At 51.4% G+C, this 25,664-nt stretch overlaps 1 protein-coding gene across 3 annotated transcripts in view; it reads right to left on the bottom strand.

The window, feature by feature from the left end:
• The window catches only part of LOC116951191 (serine/threonine-protein kinase TBK1-like), a 42,334-nt gene extending 16,946 nt beyond the window's left edge, over positions 1-25,388 (bottom strand). The window contains exons 1-14 of one of the 3 annotated variants that reach the window (XR_012946553.1): positions 24,958-25,388; positions 17,676-17,788; positions 15,528-15,668; positions 14,426-14,555; positions 13,784-13,965; positions 13,002-13,162; positions 12,323-12,433; positions 9,840-10,019; positions 8,770-8,978; positions 7,401-7,462; positions 6,997-7,088; positions 3,689-3,790; positions 1,409-1,487; positions 432-553 (exon numbers count right to left, since the gene is read on the bottom strand). Coding sequence is in view for 2 of the 3 variants with exons in the window: in XM_076073460.1 (XP_075929575.1) it covers positions 432-553; positions 1,409-1,487; positions 3,689-3,790; positions 6,997-7,088; positions 7,401-7,462; positions 8,770-8,978; positions 9,840-10,019; positions 12,323-12,433; positions 13,002-13,162; positions 13,784-13,965; positions 14,426-14,555; positions 15,528-15,668; positions 17,676-17,788; positions 24,958-24,985 (1,712 nt within the window). In the remaining variant the exon portion in view is untranslated. The other 2 variants (XM_076073460.1, XM_076073461.1) reach the window with 2 other exon arrangements.
• Between the last annotated feature and the right edge of the window lie 276 nt (positions 25,389-25,664).

The raw sequence follows: 25,664 nt of genomic DNA, 5'->3' as shown, positions 1-25,664 counted from the left end.
CCCAACCCTGACTATGACTGCTGTTACTTGGAGTTTGCGTGTCCCTCCACATTTAGAATCAACGTGTGTTTAGAGTATTTGGCTGCTGCACATTTCCACGTGATGATAAGCCACGTCGTTGAGCTATCATTTGTGGCCAGGTCGCTTCTGAAAAATACCTATATAGCTCACTGGGTCTTACCTGGTAAAATAAAAAATAGTTCAGTTTAGAAATAACTATTATATTATTATTCCTACCGCCCTACCGTCGCGCACCACGGCGGACAGCAGTGCGTGGCAAAACCTCGACACAGCAACAGAGATGTTCTCTACTCCGCGGCCGAACCCGTAGAACCGCCGAAGCCTGGGCACCGTTACTGCTCTAGCCCCGGTGCTGATGTGCGCGTGTGCGTGCGGGTGTGCGTGTGTGTGTGCGTGCGCGGTCGTCTCACGAGCAGTCGCTCAGCTGGAAGCCCACGGACTGGCACCAGCTGGCCGAGAGGTCGCCCCCCGGGGCGCACGATGCATCCACCTCCATCAAGCGGCCCTCCAGCTCCTCCAGACGCCCGCACGCCTGCAACAGCGACGACGATTGCACAAACCCCCACCCCCCCACGTTTGTGCAATTATTCCTCTTTTTACTCCTCAATTGTACTCCTCAACTTTACTTGAATTTCAGTCATGCAATTACTCCTCGAGGGCAATGCTGTACTCGCTCTCTGCAAAGTTGATGTTTTTTGTCCTTGTACAGTATGTACACGTGTACAGTAAACACGCGCTACGCGCGAGTTCTGGGTTTCACGAGGTTAACATATTGGCGAGTTACTAAAATCTCACCAATAATGCTGCCATTAGCTCAGGAGGGGGAGAGGTCCCCGAATGACGATTATTACCGGAATCGCGGTGATAAGTTGGCGATTCGTTATTAGATACTTATTTCCACCCGCAGCATGAAAATAACGTAACCCTTTCCCGTCCCGAGACGGTCTGAAAGTTGCTGGGGGGGGCGGTGTCCCGTTCACCGCCGATTCTCGGAACACGCAAGCGGCTCGGCGTTAGTTTTATTTAGAGAGGCGTCGTAACGCCGTTGTTTTTAAAGACGTGCTCACCGCGGAGAGCCATAGCCACACGACCGACGCACTCCTCGGTAGCCGGCGCCAAACTGTGCCGCACGCCCTCCTGCATGGACCTTGCAGGAGCCTCGGTACCGACTGAGCTGTTTTATTTTTAGTTTCTCTTCCAGTTTCGTTTTGATAACGTATGTACGCGTACGTCATCGGAACGGGAACGGGTTAAATCGCCCTCATCCTTTCCACACGACGCTGACGTATCGAGGGCGTGGTTTGGCGTTTCAGGCGCCGTGAAGACTCGCCCCCTCCGCCCCCGCCGCCGCCGCCGCCGCCGCCGCCGCCGCCGCCGCTCCACTCACCGAGCGGACGGCCGCTTCAACCTCGGCGACGCAGCCCGGAGCGGACGCGAGCTGCTCGTGCCTCGTCGCTAGCGTGCACCTGGAGGTGAAGTTAAATGTCAAGCAAAATTCGCAAACACTTTAAAAGGAGACGCGTTTGAACTCCGCGTTATGGTCGTTTCAGCTTCGGGGGGAGGCCTTCAATCCACGAGTGGATGGAACTGTTTTCATTGCACATTATTCATTTATGGGAGAAGAAATGTTGCCGGCGGGGTGATGGTGATGCAGCCAGGTCCACCTGTGCTGCAGGTCCTATCGCCGTTTGCACGATGCCCACTGTCTATTAGTGTTCACTGTTCGACAGCTGTCCGTACGGCTGTGTCTAAGTTTCAAGCTGCGGCTGTTGTGGTGGATTTTGACTTCTCAAATTGTTTCGCTGTCACATTTTTTGTTTTCACCGTTTCACTTTTCTGTATCCTCTTTTTAATCCCCCCCTTCATCCCCGCACGGGGTTCTCTCTGCGACCCCGACGACAGTGGGGACTGCTCTCACACGTGTTCCCACAACAACAACAACACCCGTGTCACCACAACAACAACACCCGTGTCACCACAACAACAACACCCGTGTCACCACAACAACACCCGTGTCACCACAACAACAACAACACCCGTGTCACAACAACATCACCCGTGTCACAACACCCGTGTCACCACAACAACACCCGTGTCACAACAACAACAACACCCGTGTCACCACAACAACACCCGTGTCACAACAACACCCGTGTTACCACAACAGCAACACCCGTGTCACCACAACAACACCCGTGTCACAACAACACCCGTGTTACCACAACAACAACACCCGTGTCACCACAACAACACCCGTGTCACCACAACAACAACACCCGTGTCACCACAACAACACCCGTGTCACAACAACACCCGTGTTACCACAACAGCAACACCCGTGTCACCACAACAACACCCGTGTCACAACAACACCCGTGTTACCACAACAACAACACCCGTGTCACCACAACAACACCCGTGTTACCACAACAACACCCGTGTTACCACAACAACAACACCCGTGTCACCACAACAACACCCGTGTCACCACAACAACACCCGTGTCACAACAACAACACCCGTGTTACCACAACAACAACACCCGTGTCACCACAACAACACCCGTGTCACCACAACAACAACACCCGTGTCACCACAACACCCGTGTCACAACAACACCCGTGTCACCACAACAACACCCGTGTCACCACAACAACACCCGTGTCACAACAACAACAACCATGTCACCACAACAACAACCATGTCACCACAACAACACCCATGTCACCACAGCAGCATGTGGACGAACAAGCAGACTACGCCACTCAACTACCCCCAGTACAACCACGTGGTGTTCTGGTGGAACAAGCGGACTCCTCCACTCAGCTACCCCCAGTACAACCATGCGTGTTCTAGTGGAACAAGCGGACTACTCCACTCAGCTATCCCAATACAACCATGCGTGTTCTAGTGGAACAAGCAGACTCCTCCACCCAGCTACCCCAATACAACCACGTGGTATTCTGGTGGAACAAGCGGACTCCTCCACCCAGCTACCCCAATACAACCACGTGGTGTTCTGGTGGAACAAGCGGACTACTCCACTCAGCTACCCCAATACAACCACGTGGTGTTCTGGTGGAACAAGCGGACTACTCCACTCAGCTAGCCCAGTACAATCACATGGTGTTCTGGTGGAACAAGCGGACTACTCCACTCATCTAGCCCAGTACAACCACGTGGTATTCTGGTGGAACAAGTGGACTACTCCACTCAGCTAGCCCAGTACAACCACGTGGTGTTCTGGTGGAACAAGCGGACTACTCCACTCAGCTACCACACTACAACCACGTGGTGTTCTGGTGGAACAGGCGGACTACTCCACTCAGCTACCCCAATACAACCACATGGTGTTCTGGTGGAACAAGCAGACTACTCCACTCAGCTACCCCCAGTACAACCACGTGGTGTTCTGGTGGAACAAGCGGACTACTCCACCCAGCTACCAACTTGGATGCCCCCGTGGAATGGTTAAAAACGAAATGAAAAATACAGTAGCCTGCTGTTCCTTTTTTTCAAATGAGATACAAGAGAACTTCCCCCCCGTCCCCCCTTCCCCCCAACCCACCCCCCACCATCCCACCCCCTTCACAACCCCACCCACCCCCCCAAACCCCCACTACCATAAGCCCTACCCCGGGTGCAGATATAGCGGGACGGGACTTACAGCCTGCTGGTCTTGTGCAGCAAGTCCACAGCGGCGTCGCGTCTCACCTTCACCTCGCCCAGCCGCTGCAGCGCCGTCCTCGTGTCGTCCTCGAACTCGGAGCTGAAAGATCGTAGAGGTGGGGGGGGGCAAGGGCAGCGTCTCGAGACGTTTGAAAAGCAACTCTTTAACGAGAGAGTCCCCCCCCCCTGCCGCGAACGGTCGAGAGAGTTTTCCGAGACGGAAAAAAGTGTTAATTCTTCCCATGGAAACTTCGTGAAAGACGCAACGCACAAGATCCCTGGCTTCGATCTTCCACGAGCGTTCCATGGTCCATCCTAAATCGCATCCACTGCACAAACCCGTGGTCGGTGCGGATACCTGATGCACAAATGAAAAATTAAAAACTCTCCAGTAGTGTGCGAATGTGGTCATCCCCAACAGACCATGCAACATATAATGACGCAATGCCCGAACCACAAATACGAAGGAGACATCACAGCGGTATACACTGCTGAAGCGGTTATCTGAGCTTGACCACCTGAATGTGAACTTTTAGATGTTGCCCTGCGTCTACATCAGCAGCCGTACGGAAGAAGAAGAAGAAGATGGAAACGCCGGCATTAACTACAGTTGGTCAGGATGGAGCGCGGTTCCGCATGGATTGTGTAACCCTTTCCGCCCCGTGTTTGTTTAATCAGCGTGTTTGTTTAATCAGCGGTGCAGAAGATATAGGACAGCTGATTTGCGGGGTGTGCGATGCGTTTGCACATCGACAAAGAGTCCTTTAATGCCCTGGCTTGGGTCTCCCAAGTTTCGGACACAGTTTTGATGAATGGGTTTCTATGGGGTTTCTATGGGGTTTCTATAGGGTTGCGTCCCTGAAAGCAATGGGGTTTTTATACAAAAGTTTTAGTTCATATTGGGTTGTCGTCATGAGCGTTATCGCGAATCCCCCATTACAGAACACACTTTTTTTATCAACATGGATGGGATTCTACAGGGCAGGTGCATGAGAGCATCACAACATATTACATTATGAGACCTCCTTTGCCAGAAACAAGATATAGGAATAGGTTTTACCCTTTTAACTGGCACAAAAACTGACACCTTTATTCAAGGCATCATGTTTGCAATAACCACAACACAAGCAGTCAAAATGCAAACAAAAAAGACAACTCTGATAATAATATGCACTGTCCTTGAATTTGATTGGTCCACACCCGAGACAGCTTTTCTTAGAGCCTAGTCTCCATTGGTGTTGGACCAGAAGACGCCAAAAGGCGTACAACTCAAAAACAGCGCACTATCAGAGTATTGAGGGCTCGGGGTGAGCATTTACATTATGAGACCTCCTTTGCCAGAAACAAGATCTTGTTTCTGGCAAAGGAGGTCTCATAATGCTCACCCCGAGCCCTCAATACTCTGATAGTGCGCTGTTTTTGAGTTGTACGCCTTTTGGCGTCTTCTGGTCCAACACCAATGGAGACTAGGCTCTAAGAAAAGCTGTCTCGGGTGTGGACCAATCAAATTCAAGGACAGTGCATATTATTATCAGAGTTGTCTTTTTTGTTTGCATTTTGACTGCTTGTGTTGTGGTTATTGCAAACATGATGCCTTGAATAAAGGTGTCAGTTTTTGTGCCAGTTAAAAGGGTAAAACCTATTCCTACATCACAACATAATCGTAAGAAAGTTTAATTCATATTTAACAACAAATAATTGCATGCGATATTGTGGAGAATATAAATAACAAAATAGATAAGCAATGTCTCCTGCATAAGCTGCTCTCCACGCAGAAAATAAAGGTAATCCAAACATTTTTATTATTATTATACCAAGTAAGGCCCTAGAGCTATGTAACTCTTTTTCAGAAGCGAACTGGCCACAAATTACAGCTCAACAAAGCGGCTTATCACATGGATATGTATAGCAGCCAAATACTCTTAAATGCACAATGTTGATTCTAAACGTGGCGGGAAAAACTGGAGGATCGAGAAAAAAATCCACGCAACCACGGGGAGAGAACACGCACACTCCAAGTATACCAGGCGAGGTAGTTAACATCTCGCCACCGTGTAAGAAAGGTACTTCTTATACCTTTTCTAGATTTAAAGCTTTCGTGACTGCAAGGATCCATACTCTTTGGTTCTATTCGGTAAAGTCACGTAGGTAAGAAATAAAACAACAAAAATTACGACGTTTCGGCCACAACACAAGCGGCCTTCATCAGGTGAAGGGACGAGACTGTCTCGAGGACACTCCAGTGCTGTCCTCGAGACAGTCTGGTCCCTTCACCTGATGAAGGCCGCTTGTGTTGTGCCCGAAACGTCGTGATTTTTGTTGTATTTTTTACCTACGTGACTTTACCAAATAGAACCAAAGAGTATACTTCTTATACCCCCCCATCAGCCCTCTGGGAGTGCATAACTTAAATTCAGCAGCACCCATTCAGACACAACACAAACTCTGGACTGGTTTTAACACACAGCGCCTCATCGGTAGACTCATGCTTGGCTCTCCTTCACATATCTGCCTGTCCACATAAACAAAATCTAATAAATAAAAACAAGCATAAAGTCTTCATTACCATCTATGTGTTGCATAAAAAAACGTTTTCACTTGGAGAGAGAGAAAGAAACGTGAAGTAGACGTAGCATCCGCTTATCTATGCCATTCATACTGGATCATCGTTCCAGAGTTGCAGTGACCCCCCGGCCACCCCCCCCACCCCTCCACCACCCCATTACTAACGTACGGACGGAGTGAATGTGCGAACGTTTTCGGCCTCGCGCTGCATTGAGACTTGCCCAGCCCAGGATTGTTCACCCGATTAGAAGCCTTCTCGAGCACGGCCCCAAACATCTGGAACATCCTCACCCTGCCAGCGGAACGCGCCGAGCACCAGTGCAAGACCCACCTGTTCATACTTCCCTTCACATAACATCTAAAAATTTAAATAAAAACCGTCTCTTTACTTTTCATTTATTTTATTTGCCGCTCACCTTTACTACGCTATTCGTTGCGCACGCTTGCACTTTATTTTGCGCCCGGCCGCAATTCACTCTGCTCAGTCGGCGTTAGCCGCCGAGGTCGTAAACGGGGTTCCTTTTCTCATTCTCGGTGCTCCGTGCCCCCTGCACCGTTCGTGATCCCGCCGCAAATGTGCGCCAACGCTCACTTTATCGAGGGCGATATCAGCACGTCAGATAAAGACTGGTTGATTGATTGGCTGGCTGGCTAGCTGGCTGGCTTGCGTGCGTGCGTGCGTGCCGATGGACCCTGGGAGGTCATTGCTGCACGGGCGGTCGGCCAGCCGCGGGGGCTCACCGGATCCACGACGCTGCCCTGCGCGCGACCACCTGCTCCTGCACAACGCGGTCGGAGAGACGGTGGATCTGGATCGCGGCGCTCGCCGCGTCCTGCGGGGAGGAAAGGGAGGAAAAAAAAGACACGCACGCACAAACCGCGCGTTTTGTCGTCCGTCGCGAGAGCGTTGAGTGTACGGGGACGTTGCGTCCCGAGCCACCACGCCCACCACCATCGTTTCCAGCCAGGGTCTATCCACTGCTGGATTAAGGCCTCGCCAAGCCTCCCCCATAACATCTAGCCAGGGTAAATCCACTGCTGGATGAAGGCCTCGTCAAAGCCTCCACCATAACGGGCATCACCTCTAGCCAGGGTCTATCCACTCCTGGATGGAGGCCTGAATCACGGCAGTCCGCCACGCGTACCTGTGCCGTGTGGACGTCCTGCAGCATGTCCGTGTTGCGGCTGAAAGTGGGGATGTGGAGCTCTGCGGGGATAGAAGACGGCACAAAACCACAACGGTGAGGAGGCGCTCGGTGGCAGCTCGCGGTTCTGGGTTCAGGAGGCAACGAAGTGCACCTCGGGTTTTCCCAGTCTCAGGTGTTGTTAAAATATATATTTTTGCCAAATCTGGTTTCTGAGATTTTACTTGCATGTATGTCAAGTTCCAACAATAAAAGTTTCCGCTCGAGTGCCATGCTGCGAACTCCTCTGCAGCGGCAGGGCACGTGAGAAGGTGTGGGTAAGAGGCAACTGAACGGGACCTCCGAAATAGTTCTGTGACTTCCGGAGGCCCGTTGTCTAACATGGGGGTGATGCACTTTTGCCAATGGAAATGCCTCTTTTTTTTCTCGTGCCCCTTTTATCAAGCCACCGCTGGATGACGGCCTCCCCAATGCCGTGTCGGTCGTGAGGGCTACCTGACCATACTACACCACGCTGGTCAGCGCTGGTCAGCGGCGAAGGCGGGAAGCGTACACGTTGGAACGTAGCGCAAACACAACGATGGCTTACGCCGCACTACTCTCTGCCGACGACGACGTCATCGTGATGAGATGCTGACAGGGCGTGGATTTTTTTTTTATATATAAACCAGCAGAGCAATGCAAAGCAAATAGACGGAGCCCTGCAAGTGCCTGCTCACGCCGCTGCTAGCGGAAGGGGGCCTTGCGCTTGATCGAAACTCTAGAGAGAGGGAGAGAGCACCTCCAGGGGTGTATTGTGGCCTATTCTTCCAAGCTGGCCAACAATTTCTTGGGAACAGTTGGGAGTAAGTTCCGCTTTTCCCCATCGTGCATGGCGTACCTAATTTTTGTTGTTGTTATGGCTGGGTGGAACAAAATGCGGGCAGGCAGATTTAGGAACAATCTGCACCATCGTTTCAGTCTCTGGGATGACGGAATCGAACTGGCGACCTCGGGATTGCAAGTCCAGTGTGCTGACCGTTACCGTACCCCGTGGTAGCCGCGATAATAATAATAACCATCATGCCCTTCATCTAACCCACGGTAGACAGCAGTGGTGCAGTGGTTTTGCAGAGTGCCAAACATTACATCACAGGAGTGACCTATTTAATTGTCTTACGTTTCCTATACTTTGCACTCCTATAGTTTCTTAACGTATCGTTTGTTGTCGTAACTTTCTGACGCCGTGCCGCTTACGGGACACCGGTGGAAAAAATATGATCTTCGTAGCTCATCGGATTTCCCCCGGTGTAAACGCAGATTCCGCTTCCGCACCCCGCCGAGAACCCCCCGTGATCGTCACGACGTCCCGCATTCCCACGCCGTTCACCGATCTGCCGGAGAGCGGCGGCCTGCGCTTGCCCAGTCCCCGCGGACGCGAGCACCACGGGGTCGTGCGGGGTCGTGGCCGGGAGGTGGCCCCCGGCAGCCGCCGCCGACGCCACCGCCGCCGCCAGTGGACGCCCCTCGTTGAAGAACAGCTGGAGGTCAGGGGTCACCCCCGTGAGGCCCGAGAGGAGCTCCTGCAGCTGGGCCCACCTGCGTGGGGGCGGGCGGTGGGGGGGGGGGAAGGGAATCGCAGGTGCCAGACGCGGTGCACCCGACGGCCATGTTACTAATCCGTTCGCCGGTGTGTTTATCATCGCAACCGCGCTGGCCCCGTTGGGCGCCGTTCCTTAAACCGGCGACCCGAGTTGGAATCCCGCTCAGGGCTGACGTCAGTGGCGAGCGACACCCGAACCGGCTCTGGGCCTCCCCTTTACCAATCCGCACCGACCGGCGTAGAAGTTGGGGGGGAGTGCGGCTCGGTGGGGGAAGAGGATGGTGGTGGTGTCACCTCCCCTGGCCCTGGTCCTAGGGCAGGGGTCAGCGACCCGCGGCTCCGGAGCCGCATGCGGCTCTTTAACGATCGCTTCGTGACGTCATTTATTAAGGCCCACTGTCTCGTAATTCACATACATTGCGTATTCTTCACATGTTCTCACGAACAGCAATTGCCTCAATAGTCTGTTAAGGCTACACGGGAGTTCTTTATTTTTTTGTGTGAGTGTGTGAGTGAGTGCGTGAAGCGGTAGTGTAGCGGTTAGTGCGCTGCACTACGCTACGAATCCGGCGACCCAAGTTCGATTCCCACTCACACCCAATACCAGTGACAATTATTTGAACCAGCCTCAAATGAGTACCTGGTGCGGTGGTCGGGCATGGTGGTGAACACCCACCCCCTTGCGCGCCGTGCCGGCCTTCGTCGGTGCTCGCTAACAGCACTTGCCTCAAAAGTCTGTTACAGGCTATACGGGGGGATCTTTATTAAGGCCCACATGCATAAGTGAGTGTGTGAGTGTGTGCATGCATCAGTAAGTGTGTGCGCGAGTAAGTGAGTGAGTGCGAGTGAGCACGTACGTGTCGTGGGCGCGGTAGTACACGCGGTGCAGCGTGTGCTGCGGCAGGCTGTAGACGTGGAGGAGCTCTCGCTGCAGCAGGTCCTTGGTCGCCGCAAAGAACTGCTCGAAACTCCAGCACTGCCTCGGGTCGGCCTCAAGAACGTTGGCCAGGATCGGCACCAGCAGAGACTTCAAGCACCTGGGGAGGCGGTGGCGATGATGGTGGCGGTGACGATGATGGTGGCGGTGGCGATGTTGGTGGAAGCAGTGGCGGTGGCAGTGGTGGCAGTGGTGGGTGGCAGTAGTGGTGATTGGTGACACGGTGGTGGCGGTAGTGTTGGTGGCGGTGGTGGCGGTGTTGGCAGCGGTGGTGGTGGCGGTTTTAGTGACGGTGGCGGCGGTGGTGGCCGTAGTGCCAGTGTTAGTGGTGGCGGCGGTGGAGGCAGCGGCAGTGGTGGCGGTCGTGGTGGAGGTTGCAGGGGGAGCGAGGCAAGAGGAAGGAAGGAGATGAAAGAGGCGGCGATCACCGAGCTCGACGCAGCGGCTCCGCGATCACGTGGGGCAGGGGCGCAGCCACCATGGGTTTCCTGGGGCTCGTGGCGGGAGGGGGGGGGTCTGGTCACTCACAACATTGTCAGATATATTTCATTTATTAATGACGCTTGCTCTACGCAGGAAAGCCATCACAGTGTCTCCACTCTTTCTCAGGAGGGTCCTGCCAAGTTATCGCAGTACAGGGAAATGTTGTTGCTGCTGCTGTGTGAGATCCCAGTTGAGTGATTTTGCAGGAAACGTTTCAGCAGTCCGTTTTGTTTTTGGCCAAAACCGGTTACAATGTAGAGGTTGGTTTTCCTCAACTACGGGGAGGAAACCGGTGAATCCGGAGGGAACCCGTGCACAACGTGGAGAGAACGGACAAACTCGACGCGTTAATGCGCCCGAGTCAGGAATCGAACAGAGGCCGTTCTCGCTGCGAGGCTCACTGCGCCACCACCCTGCCGCTATAGTGACCATCGCCGTCGATCGTCAAGGTGGCCTGGTGGCTCAGCGGGAAGCTACGAGGTCAGAGAGGCTGAGCCGGCACCGCTGAGACCCTGCGCTCCATTCCTGGGTTCAGCGGCGCGATCCTGATGAGTCCGAGTTACTCAAGCGGTGAGTTGATTGTCTCAGTCCAGTCGCCAGTGACTTTCACAGAGATCAATACGATACTCATAGACTCACACAGGCCTATAGACTCACATAGAGGCCTATAGACTTACATAGAGGCCCATAGACTCACATAGAGGCCTATAGACTCACACAGAGGCCCATAGACTCACATAGAGGCCTATAAACTCACACAGAGGCCCATAAACTCACATAGAGGCCCATAGACTCACATAGAGACCCATAGACTCACATAGAGGCCCATAGACTCACATAGAGGCCAATAAACTCACATAAAGGCCCATAAACTCACATAGAGGCCCATAAACTGACATAGAGGCCCATAGACTCACATAGAGGCCCATAAACTCACATAGAGGCCCATAGACTCACATAGAGGCCCATAGACTCACATAGAGACCTATAAAGTCACACAGAGGCCCATAGACTCACATAGAGGCCCATAAACTCACATAGAGGCCCATAGACTCACATAGAGGCCCATAGGATCACATAGAGGCCTATAGACTCACATAGAGGCCCATAGACTCACATAGAGGCCTATAAACTCACACAGAGGCCCATAGACTCACATAGAGGCCTATAAACTCACAGAGGCCCATAGAATCACATATAGGCCTATAGACTCACATATAGGCCTATAGACTCACATATAGGCCCATATACTCACATAGAGGCCCATAGACTCACATAGAGGCCCATAAACTCACATAGAGGCCTATAGACTCACATAGAGGCCCATAGAGGCCCATAGACTCACATAGAGACCCATAGACTCGCATAGAGACCCATAGACTCACATAGAGGCCCACAGACTCACATAGAGGCCCATAAACTCACATAGAGGCCCATAAACTCACATAGAAGCCCATAAACTCACATAGAGCCTCATACTCACATGAAGGCCCAAAGACTCACATAGAATGAGTTTTTTAACTGGGTTCTCAAGTGTAGCGAAGTTCTCAGCCTGGTGCTAAAACAATGACTGTGCTAATTAAAAAAATACTAAATCTGACTAAATTCCTCCTGTCGTGAATGTGTGGTGAACGCTATTTGCAGGGCATGTAAAAAGTGTTGATCCAGCATCAGATTTTGATGATTATGATGATGATGGATACCATAATAATGATGATTATGTTGGATGAAGCAAATGAGGATGATAATGAGGATGGTAGCGGTGATGACAACGGCCATGATGATGCCAATGATGCTGCAGCCGATGACTATGAGAACGATGACGACGATGACGACGATGACAATGACGATGATGACGATGACAATGACGATGATGACAATGACGATGATGACGATGACAATGATGATGATGCCGCTCACTCGGAGAGCAGGCAGGAGGAGGGCAGCGTGTCGCTCCACGTGATCTTCTCGTTCGCTTGCTCCTGCACACCCGAGATGGCGCCCTTCGGCTTCCTTGTCGTGATCTGATGCCTGAACACAAAGACATGTTCAGGCACACACACACACGCAAGATGAAAAAGGTCCCTCGCATAATCTTTAACAGACTGTTTGGGCAAGTGCTGTTAGCGAACACCTATGGAGACCGGCAAGGCACACGAGGGGGTGGGTGGCCAGCACCACGCCCGGCCGCCTTTGTCTCCCTAGTGGTGCTGTTTTACACACTGCAACGGGTACTCATTTGAGGCCGAGTCAACCTAGGGGAGGCCCAGGACCAGTTCAGATAATCGTCACTGGTTTCGTCCACGAGTGGGAGTCGAACTTGGGTCGCCGGGCACGTAGCGCAGCGCTAAACGCTACACTATCGCTCCCCACACAGGTGCACACACACAAAAGACAAAGATCCCCCATGTAGCCTTAACAGACTGTTGGGGCAAGTGCTGTTAGCGATCACCTATGAAGGCTGGCACTGCACACGAGGGGGTGGGTGGCCAATACCACGCCCGGCCGCCTTTGTCTCCCTAGTGTACACGTAAACACACGTACACACACGTACACGCGCGAAACGCGCTACGTCCCCCCATGCGCGCTCGCCGCCTACATGAGCTTCTGGTCGCGTCGCGGGCCGGCGTGCGGGCGGAACGGCAGGCAGCCCGTGGCCACATGGTAGATCGTCACGCCGATGCTCCACAGGTCCACGGTGGCGTGGTACGCGCGCGGCTGTGACGTCCGCAGCACGGCGCGTGCGTACATGTCCGGGTGCTGCGGGGGGAGCGAGGATCATCAACATCACCATCACGATTATCATCATCATCATCAGCAGGTCATGTCAGAGCTGTAGCGTCGGGTCGACATCAGTGACTGATCACCGTCGATTCCTGGGGTCCAGGTCATACTGATAGAACGAGCACCAAGGAAGGATGTCGGTGTCGAGTTTACATTTATACCCACCGTTGCTCACCCTAGCGGTTTGCTCGGGTGAGCAACAACCACAACTACAACCGCCGTTTGCCAATAACTGGCGGTGGCGTCACCCAGGCCAGGGCAGATGCACTTTGAAGCCACGTGAAGTGGCAGGAGGTCATGGAACAGACCCAGGTGCCGTGGGTTGACCGACTGAGACGACTGGCTGATGTCCCAACTGCGCTCCAAACTGTGCCACCTTGCTAGGTTTTTAGACAGACAGAAGACTGGCAGATGTCCCAACTGTGCTCCACACTGTGCCAACTTGCTAGGTTTTTAGACAGACAGAAGACTGGCAGGCTATACGGAGGTTTGATAAAGACAGACAGACCAACCAGATATATGACAAAATAAACAGATGGCTACTTGAATGAGCATCGAGGCTCATTTAAGTAGCCATCTGCACGTGACGCCGCTCACCAGGTACTCCTCCGTGCCGCACAGCGACACGAACTGCTCGCCGTCCTCCAGCCAGCGCGCCGTGTCGAAGTCGGTGAGCTTGTAGGTGGCCTTGCCGTCGGCGCGGAACGCTCGCATGATGTTGCCGGGCTTCAGGTCTCGGTGGACGATGCCCTTCTCGCGGAGGTGGTTCATCCCCGCCACTGCGGCGGCACCGGCGGCACCGGCGTCAGCGGAGATAATCGACGGAACAGGTCGACTTTCGGGAGTCACCGAGTTTCAGTCGGGGGCTCTGAGTCGGTAGGGTCCACGTCTTGCGTGGTGGGGATGGGGCATCGATGGCAACAGTAACGTGTTCCCATCACCAGCCCCGCCGACTGCCGCACGGCTGACCTCGTAATAATACGGGAGGGAGAACGTGCTTGTACGTGTGCATGTGTGTGTACCTGGGGCGGTGTGTATAACATCGCCACTGGGGGATACAAAGGTGGCAGGGCGAGGTGCTGGCCACCCTCTCCCTTGTCTGCCGTGCCGTGCCGCCCTTCATCGGCCCTGCTCGCTAAGAGCACTTGCCCCAACAGTCTGTTAAGGCTACACGGGGCATTTGAGCGCTCAGTAAAAATCCTTGCCCCGTAGTTGGAAAGCGAGTGGGCAGCGACTTACCGACATCACTGAGCACCTGCAGGAAGTCGTCCTCGGACAGCCCGTAGGCATTCTCGGGCTCGTTGAGGATGGAGTGGAGGCTCCCGCCGGAGCACACCTCCATCACGACCACACGGTGCCGCGTCACGCTCTGAGGAGACATCGCCAGCCGGCGTTGTTCATCACCGCGGCGCTAGGCGTAAGCTAACGAGAAAAAACTATAAACTATTACTCAACTATTCGATTTAATGCATTCGTGACTACAGGGATTCATCTTCTTGGTTCTTTCGGTAAAATCACGTAGAATTTAAATAAAATAATAAAAATAAAACATAATAAAATAAAAATTCTCACGACGTTTCGGCCACAACACAAGTAGCCTTCCTCAGGTGAAGAAACAGAACTGTCGGGTAGACAGCGCTTCAGTGAAGCTCTTCAGTGAAGCGCTGTCTTCCCGACAGGTCTGTCTCTTCACCTGAGGAAGGCTACTTGTGTTGTGGCCGAAACGTCGTGAGAATTTTTATTTTATTATGTTTTATTTGTATTATTTTATTTAAATTCTATATTACTCAGCTATTTGTATTTTACCAGGTAAGGCCTCACTGAGCTATAGAGCTCATTTTCAAAATCAACCTTGGCCACAAATGATAGCTCAACGAAGTGGCTTATCATCATGTGGAAATTAATAGCAGCCAAATACTCTAAACGCACGATGCTGATTCTAAATGTGGAGGGAAAAACCGGAGGACGTGGAGAAATATCCACGCGACCACGGGAAGAGAACATGCAAACTCCAAATATACAGGCGTCAGGGTCTGGATCGAACGCATGACCTCCGGTAATCCGGGCGAGGTAGTTAACATCTCGTCCCCATAGCGGGCCAACACCACCACCGCGCCTGACCATCAGCCATGATCGATTCACTGCTGGATGACGAAGGCCTCCCCCGAGCTCCACCGCTGAGCTATACAGCTCTTTTTCAGAAGCGGCCCGGCCATCGCAAATGATAGCCCAACGATGTGGCCGATATCACCACCACCACCACCATCATCAGCAGCACCGCCACGTGGAAATGTACAGCAGCAGCCGGAACACTCTAGAACGGAGCTTCACCGCCACCCACCTCCTCTTCGACGGCGAGGAGACGAACGATGTTGGGGTGGTCGAGCTCGGCCAGGACCCGGCTCTCCCGCTCCTGCAGCTCCGGGGGGCGCCGCATGCCGTCCACGCTCAGCACCTTGATGGCCGAGGGCGCTCCCGTCGTCTGCAGCGAAAAGGCAAACGATTTCCACCGCCGCACCCCGCCCCCCCCCCACCCACGCGGAGCGTCGGGGGGCAAGCCCCCTGTTCGCGAGCGCCGGTGTCAGGGGGTCGGCAACCGGGCGGGCTTCCCGGAGCCGCGTGTTGGCTCTTTTAAAAGGGCTCCTTTGTGACGTCATTTATTAAGAGACCGCCGTCTCGTATTCACCACGTGCAGCACCGTGGCGCCTCTAGAAATGTTGAGGTTTTTTTTTACCGAATTCGAAAAAAAATGCCTATTCTTGTTCATTTGATTGCAGATCTCCTGGGATAAATTAAGACTGACACAGAGCACTCCCCTAGGGAGGGGGGGGGGGGGGAGTGGCCTGGAGCAATGCCCGCCTGGCCACCTTTGTCTCCCCAGCGCCGATGGTTACACGACGCAGGCGCTCGCTTGAGCGTGGACTGGACTATAAAATCTGGGCAACCCTGGCTTATGTTACGTCGGCGAACGGTCGTCGTGCCGACTTGCTGTGGCTCAAACGAGCATCGAGGCATCGGTGGTCATCCCACATTTACTAGCCCCTTTTGCGAAGTTAGTGGCGGAAATTCCTCAAGTTTATGGCGGGGACAAGTCTATCCATAGAAAAAACACTTTTGATCCACCCCCCACCCCTCTCCACTACCCCCACCCCCCACCCCCTGGAGGGATGATTGGCTGAGTCGACCCCCGATCAGGATTTGACATCGCAACCCTTCCTTCCAAATGCGAGTCGCTCGCTCTGCCACGTAGCCGCCACCAGATCAGATAACCTCGTTACATTGGCCGCTCACTCAAACCGTCGCTCACTCACTCACTCGCTACCAGCTGTGCGAACTCTGCGTTTGTCGTTGTCGTCGTTGTTTTTGGTGCTAGTGCACGTATGCCCAACTCCTTTTGCGCCGTACGTGGCCAACCGTGCCTCTGACGAGCGTCCTTGTCAGACGCAAGCCAACACAGCGCCCTGAGCTCGGGGCCAAATTTCCCACTCGGTAATGCTGCCACACCGGCTTGAGAGTAGGGATTGTCGGTGTAAAGCACTTCCACTCAAGTACTAAGTAAGCCTATTCACAATAATCATCGTATACATTTGCACCTGCCTATATTCTTATGACCCTCTGAAACAGGCTGAGGACAAAGTTAGGCGAAGTGGATGCGACGTGGCCTAAATACATTTCCAGAGCAGCTTTTTGGACTGTTCCAACTGAAAACTGTCACTGCCCGCTATTAATATGACGATCGCATAGGTACGCACGGTGATAAGGGGCAGACATTGGTTCGGCGTTGTTATTTTCTTGGGCGTCACAGTGGCTACGAGATGTTAACTACCGCGCCTGCTATACAGGAGGTCGTGGGTTCGATCCTGACCCTGACGCCTGCTGCTGTATATTTGGAGTTTGTGTGTCTCTCCCTCTCTCTCATCATCACGGTGGCTACGAGATGTTAACTACCTCGCCTGGTATACAGGAGGTCGTGGGTTCGATCCTGACCCTGACGCCTGCTGCTGTATATTTGGAGTTTGTGTGTCTCTCCCTCTCTCTCATCATCATCACGGTGGCTATGAGATGTTAACTACCTCGCCTGGTATACAGGAGGTCGTGGGTTCGATCCTGACCCTGACGCCTGCTGCTGTATATTTGGAGTTTGTGTGTCTCTTGCCCCATGCTCGTGTGGATTTTTCTCTGGGTCCTCTGGTTTTTCCCTCCACATTTAGAATCAACATCACACGTTTACCGTATTTGGCTGCTATACATTTCAACATGTTAATTAGCACCTTAGATTAGCACGTATGGCTACGTACAGTGCGAAAGAAGTTCAACATACATACATTGATAATCCACTTTCGTTGAGCCATCATTTGTGGCCAGTTCGCGTCTGAAAAAGAAGCTCATAAGCTCAGGTGGGCCTGGACTACCTGGTAAAATAAAAAGTAGTTCAGTAGTTTGTATAGTGTCTAATTAGTGGGGGGCGTTGGTGGGGGGGTGTGCGTACGCGATGGCGCCCATGGTAAACGCATCCCGTGGAGCCTCGTCCCAGAACGTCCGTCAGCGACCACGTGAAGTTCTCGGAGAGCTGCATCCTCGCCGGAGCTCTCAAGCACGCCGCTGGGGAGATGTGGACGATCGCCGTCGATGTTATCGCAAACTCCAAATAGTACGTTCGCATCATGTAAACACCAAGGATAAGCAGGCAAAGTTGGTATTATTATTTGTGTAACCCACCGGCTGCAATGTCTACTGAGAGTGATGCAATTTCAGCAGTATTGATTCAAGACGAGCAAAGCTCTGGACCAAGTTATTGACACACAGTGTCTCATCAGCAGAGTCAAGCTTTGCTTTAATCAATGCTGGTGATATGCTAGGTGTTTATAGACAAGGGCCGCTATCTTTAAGATCACTGTAATCATGATCTTTCATGAACACCATCATGGTCACAATTATTGTTGTTAACATCTCGATCTTCCCAGGAGTGGCTCGAGAAACTTTCCATGGGGAGGTGATCCAGAAATTTCAAGCTTTAAAATAATTATAATCGGAATAGATAAGATGTATTCATAGAGTGCCTTTCATACCACAAGGTTCAAGGACACATCACACAAAGTTGAAATGAAACAAAACATTAACACAGACAAACCTTGTAAAAACACTCATTAAGTAATACAAATACATGAAAAGGATGCAAGAAGATGACAGTGAAATAATCATAAGATTACAGAATAAATGAGAACACTAAATGATAGAAGTAGGTGTTATGTGAATAGAAATAAACATTCAATGTATTTTATCTGGTGAATATCGCCCCCGCCCATGATCAGCATAATCAATGTCAACATCACTATCAGCGTCATCAATGTCAACACCACAATCAGCGTCATCAATCTCAACACCACGATCAGCGCCATCAATGTCAACATCATGATCAGTCTCATCAATGTCACATCACGATCAGCGTCATCGATGCCAACATCACGATCAGCCTCATCTATGTCAACACCACAATCAGCATCATCAATGTCAACATCACGATCAGCGTCATCAATGTCAACACCACAATCAGCGTCATCAATCTCAACACCACGATCAGCGCCATCAATGTCAACATCATGACCAGTCTCATCAATGTCAACATTACGATCAGCCTCATCAATGTCAACACCACAATCAGCGTCATCAATGTCAACATCACGACCAGCGTCATCAATGTCAACACCACAATCAGGGTCATAAATCTCAACACCACGATCAGCGGCATCAACGCCAACATCACGATCAGCCTCATCAATGTCAACACCACGATCAGCATCAATGTCAACACCACGATCAGCGTCATCAATGTCAACACCACGATCAGCCTCATCAGTGTCAAGATCACGATCAACAGCATCAATGTCAACATCACGATCAGCGTCATCAATGTCAACATCACGATCAGCAGCATCAATGTCAACATCACGATCAGCGTCATCAATGTGAACATCACGATCAGCGCCATCAATGTGAACATCACGATCAGTGTCATCAATGTCAACAACACGATCAGTGTCATCAGTGTCAACATCACAATCAGCAGCATCAATGTGAACATCACGATCAGCGCCATCAATTTCAACATCACGATCAGCGCCATCAATGTCAACATCACGATCAGCATCATCAATGTCAACATCACGATCAGCATCATCAATGTCTACATCACGATCAGCGTCATCAATGTGAACATCACGATCAGTGTCATCAATGTCAACACCACGATCAGTGTCATCAGTGTCAACATCACAATCAGCAGCATCAATGTGAACATCACGATCAGCGCCATCAATTTCAACATCACGATCAGTGCCATCAATGTCAACATCACGATCAGCATCATCAATGTCAACACCACGATCAGTGTCATCAATGTCAACATCACGATCGGCATCCTGAATGTCAACACCACGATCAGTGTCATCAATGTCGACATCATGGTAATACAGACACATCTGGGAGGGAGAAACACAATGAAACTTGGACCCCTGGCTCTGCCTGAAGGTCCGCATTGCTCCGATCACGCGAGCCCGTATGAACGGTGGACCGAGTAATTCGCCTCCCGTATAGTCAGCGTGACGCCAAAGTCTCCGATGAGCAACGGTTGGCTCCGTGCAGGGTGCGAAAGATGTTCAACAATAAAGCCGTGCCAGAGTAGTTGTGTACTGTACACCACTGTGGTTGTGTACTGTACACCACTGTGGTTGTGTACTACACACACTGAGTAGTTGTGTACTGCACACAGAGTAGTTGTGTACTGCACACAGAGTAGTTGTGTACTACACACTGAGTAGTTGTGTACTACACACAGACTAGTTGTGTACTGCACACTGATTAGTTGTGTACTGCACACACTGATTAGTTGTGTACTGCACACACTGAGTAGTTGTGTACTACACACAGAGTAGTTGTGTACTACACACACAGAGTAGTTGTGTACTACACACTGAGTAGTTGTGTACTGTACACACTGAGTAGTTGTGTACTGCATACACTGATTAGTTGTGTACTACACACAGAGTAGTTGTGTACTACACACTGAGTAGTTGTGTACTGCACAGAGTAGTTGTGTACTGCACACAGAGTAGTTGTGTACTACACACTGAGTAGTTGTGTACTACACACTGAGTAGTTGTGTACTGCACACACTGATTAGTTGTGTACTACACACTGATTAGTTGTGTACTGCACACACTGAGTAGTTGTGTACTGCACACAGAGTAGTTGTGTACTACACACAGAGTAGTTGTGTACTACACACAGACTAGTTGTGTACTGCACACTGATTAGTTGTGTACTGCACACACTGATTAGTTGTGTACTGCACACACTGAGTAGTTGTGTACTACACACAGAGTAGTTGTGTACTGCACACAGAGTAGTTGTGTACTACACACAGAGTAGTTGTGTACTGTACACACTGATTAGTTGTGTACTGCACACAGAGTAGTTGTGTACTACACACAGAGTAGTTGTGTACTGTACACACTGATTAGTTGTGTACTGCACACAGAGTAGTTGTGTACTACACACACAGAGTATTTGTGTACTACACACACAGAGTAGTTGTGTACTACACACTGAGTAGTTGTGTACTGTACACACTGATTAGTTGTGTACTACACACAGAGTAGTTGTGTACTACACACACAGAGTAGTTGTGTATTGCACACAGAGTAGTTGTGTACTGCACACTGAGTAGGTGTGTACTGTACACAGAGTAGTTGTGTACTGCACACAGAGTAGTTGTGTACTGCACACAGAGTAGTTGTGTACTGCACACAGAGTAGTTGTGTACTACACACAGAGTAGTTGTGTACTGCACACAGAGTAGTTGTGTACTACACACAGAGTAGTTGTGTACTGCACACAGAGTAGTTGTGTACTGCACACAGAGTAGTTGTGTACTACACACACAGAGTAGTTGTGTACTACACACAGAGTAGTTGTGTACTACACACAGAGTAGTTGTGTACTGCACACAGAGTAGTTGTGTACTACACACTGATTAGTTGTGTACTGCATAAGGAGTAGTTGTGTACTGTACACACAGAGTAGTTGTGTACTGCACACTGATTAGTTGTGTACTACACACAGAGTAGTTGTGTACTGCACACGGATTAGTTGTGTGCTGCACACACAGAGTAGTTGTGTACTGCACACAGAGTAGTTGTGTACTACACACAGAGTAGTTGTGTACTGCACACAGAGTAGTTGTGTACTGCACACAGAGTAGTTGTGTACTGCACACGGATTAGTTGTGTGCTGCACACACAGAGTAGTTGTGTACTACACACTGAGTAGTTGTGTACTGCACACAGAGTAGTTGTGTGCTACACACAGAGTAGTTGTGTACTACACACTGAGTAGTTGTGTACTGCACACAGAGTAGTTGTGTACTGCATAAGGAGTAGTTGTGTACTGTACACACAGAGTAGTTGTGTACTGCACACTGATTAGTTGTGTACTACACACAGAGTAGTTGTGTACTGCACACAGAGTAGTTGTGTACTGCACACTGAGTAGTTGTGTACTGCACACACAGAGTAGTTGTGTACTGTACACAGAGTAGTTGTGTACTACACACTGAGTAGTTGTGTACTGCACACTGATTAGTTGTGTACTGCACACACAGAGTAGTTGTGTACTACACACTGAGTAGTTGTGTACTGCACATACAGAGTAGTTGTGTACTACACACAGAGTAGTTGTGTACTGCACACAGAGTAGTTGTGTACTGCACACACTGAGTAGTTGTGTACTACACACTGAGTAGTTGTGTACTACACACTGATTAGTTGTGTACTGCAAACAGAGTAGTTGTGTACTGCACAGAGAGTAGTTGTGTACTACACACAGAGTAGTTGTGTACTGCACACAGAGTAGTTGTGTACTACACACACTGAGAAGTTGTGTACTGCACGCACAGAGTAGTTGTGTACTGCACACAGAGTAGTTGTGTACTGCACACAGAGTAGTTGTGTACTGCACACACTGAGTAGTTGTGTACTGCACACACAGAGTAGTTGTGTACTGCACACAGAGTAGTTGTGTACTACACACTGAGTAGTTGTGTACTGCACACAGAGTAGTTGTGTGCTACACACAGAGTAGTTGTGTACTGCATAAGGAGTAGTTGTGTACTGTACACACTGAGTAGTTGTGTACTACACACACTAATTAGTTGTGTACTGCACACACTGAGTAGTTGTGTACTACACACTGAGTAGTTGTGTACTGTACACAGAGTAGTTGTGTACTACACACTGATTAGTTGTGTACTGCACACAGAGTAGTTGTGTACTGCACACAGATTAGTTGTGTACTGCACACAGAGTAGTTGTGTACTACACACTGAGTAGTTGTGTACTGCACACAGAGTAGTTGTGTACTGCACACAGAGTAGTTGTGTACTACACACTGAGTAGTTGTGTACTGCACACAAATCACGCATCTTCCGTGGTGTTCTTTCAGCCCCGCCCCCTGTCAATCCACAGCTGGATGAATGCCTCTGTCTCTGGGGGTTATCTGAGGGTTGTTTCACCACTCTACAGCGGGCGAGGATCCCCGCAGGGGTTCCGATGCCCCTGGCCACCGCGATGCGTGCCGTGATGCCCGGGAATCGAATCTCGAATAATCCGGGATGACTTCAACGTAGCGCAAGTGCGCTAACCGCTGCGCCACCGCTCCCCGCGCGACAACAACATGTTGGGCACGATAACTGGTTGCCAACAACAACTTAACGCAACGTCCATTAACAAAAGTTGCCCTAAAGGTGGTGTAAACCTTCAGGGAACCTGCGATTAACACTATTCGCCCGGCGTACGGTGCGAAATAAGTTCGGGCGTACATACGTACGGCCACATTGCAGGCGACGTTTCGCGCAACGGCCCATCTGAATGACACGCGGTGAGAAGCCCAATGTATTGCGGCTTTACGGTACATGCACCTGGCCGCGTTATCTTCCCCGATCTCAAAGAAAACTTTGAAATAACACAATAATATTCTCACGACGTTTCGGCCACAACACAAGCGGCCTTCATCAGGTGAAGGGACGAGACTGTCTGGTAGGACAGCGCTGACTTTACCGAAAGAACCAAAGAAGACGAATCCTTGCAGTCACGAAAGCTTTAAATCGAAACTCTGAAACCCCACGCGGGTCTCCTCCTTCACCATCCTCCTCTGCTTCGTACTCACCGTATCGCCGTCGTCAGCTGTTCTCTCTACACACGACGCGGGCGGCGACGTGTACGAGTTGAGGAGACAAGAGACACTCCGTCTTCATAGGTTCCACTCTAGGTCCCTTGGGGTCCGGGTGGTGGTGGGGTGGTGGTGGTGCTGGTTGAGTTGACTAGCGCTGCAATCGTGGACTTTGTGACAGTGCCAAGCGACGTCCGAGGTGGACTTTGGCGACACTTTGCCTTCCAAACCGAACGCGAAAGCGTCACCGGCGACGGGAACTTCCTCATCCGAGGGTGGTTTTGGATTTCATCGCTTCGGCTCCGAGCCACAAACTCCACCAAACCGGTTTCACGCGCAAGTCTGTTTCCTTGTTCATCTGTCGGGTTTTTGTTTGTTATGTACCAGACGCCCGTGTCCACCAAAGAAAGCCACCAACTTACACTGTTCGCTACATCTCTCTATCTTTGGCCATCAACGCTTCAATGGCTGGGCTCACGCCACTGCTAGTGGAAGATGCAGCCACTCTTAAGTGGTCATTTTTGGCCTACTCTTCCACCCTGGCCCAGACGTCTGAGCAGGATAGCTATGTGAGCACAACCCACATGTTTTACCCCGCCGCATCGGAACCCATTCGTCCTGCCGCGCCCGGAGATCGATGCGAATCGAACCGACGAGCTCAGGAATCCAGTGACGCTGAGGCCAGTGACACCGCGCAACAATGCCCCCTCCCACACACTGCTGACCGATGTTTTTATTTAACTTTTAACGTGTTTGGCGACACGGTCCTGCAACCCTATAAGCCGCGCACTGGCGATGCCTCCTGCCGCTGTTGCGTTGTGGCCAGCGAAGAGCGCAGTGCCGAAAAACAACCCCCACCCCACTGCTGCATTGCGATTGCAATGAATGCACCTCCCATTGCAATGAATGCACCTCCCATTGCGATGAATGCACCTCCCATTGCGATGAATGCACCTCCCATTGCGATGAATGCACCTCCGATTGCCGCGGTTGATGCTACGCACGGTGCGAAAGAAGTTCAACATCCTTACACACAGCACAGGATTATCCGAGTAGCAGCAAACAGTAGCAAATGCTACGGGACCCCGCAGCTAAATGCGTTCAATTCCGGTTCAGTGATTGTGCACTTGCTCTATTACTACAGTACTATACTGCCTTATGAACGACCTGTTGCTGTGCTGTGTAACAGGTGGCTGTGTGTGTGGCAGCTCCCGAACTATTTCGGTGTAAGGTTAGCGATTTGTCGTATTATCTGGCTGCATAGTAAATGAAAAAAAACAATTACTGTACTGTGCAAGTTAAAAAACATTGTTTTAATATTTAAGTTTAAAAAAAAAAAATTAGGGACCCCCCCTTGATAACATAAGCTACAGGCCCCGCACGAGCTTAATTAATCCCCATTTAACATTGAACGTCAGGGCCGGCGTTGGTGCAACGGCGTCAATCGGATGCCACCCTGACAAACCCCAAACGTTGGCATGCTTATGGCGAGGGGAGGAGGGGGGCATCTTCATCGAGCAGTGGATTGCGACACGAGGTGTACGTACGTCCGTGCCTGGACAAGCGGAAGATCATTTTCTCGGCAGCTCGCGCCGTGGGGTTATTTCCCACCGCCTCCCTCCGACCCGACGTTGCGCAACTTTGGGGTTATACAGAGACGCAGACCGATTTTGGCAACGTAGGCCCCCGGGGGGCAGGGATTTCTATTTATAACGGCTGGGAAATACCCACTAGCACCCGCGCTGCGCTGCACGCAAGTGGCAGGTCGGAGCCCAAGTCTCGTGACTTGGGCTGTGCGGGGAAATGACGACGAGAGAAATGACGACGACGAGAGAAATGACGACGACGAGATAAATGACGATGACGAGAGAGAGAAATGACGATGACGAGAGAAATGAATGTCCATGGCACGATGGGGTCGGCCACCTGCGGCTCCGGAGCATGCGGCGGCTCTTTGGCCACTCCCCTCTTGGCTCTTTGACCACCCCCCTCGCGGCTCTTTGGCCACTCCCCTCGCGGCTCTTGGCTCTTTGGCCACTCCCCTCGCGGCTCTTTGGCCACTCCCCTCGCGGCTCTTTGGCCACTCCCCTCGCGGCTCTTTGGCCACTCCCCTCGCGGCTCTTTGACCACTCCCCTCGCGGCTCTTTGACCACTCCCCTCGCGGCTCTTTGACCACTCCCCTCGCGGCTCTTTGACCACTCCCCTCGCGGCTCTTTGACCACTCCCTCGCGGCTCTTTGGCCACTCCCCTCGCG

The sequence above is a fragment of the Petromyzon marinus genome, chromosome 42 (genome assembly GCF_048934315.1).
Source record: "Petromyzon marinus isolate PM22_M1 ecotype Great Lakes invasive population chromosome 42, UKy_Petmar_22M1.pri1.0, whole genome shotgun sequence".
Classification (NCBI taxonomy): domain Eukaryota; kingdom Metazoa; phylum Chordata; class Hyperoartia; order Petromyzontiformes; family Petromyzontidae; genus Petromyzon; species Petromyzon marinus.
This window is presented reverse-complemented; position numbering and strand designations above follow the sequence as displayed.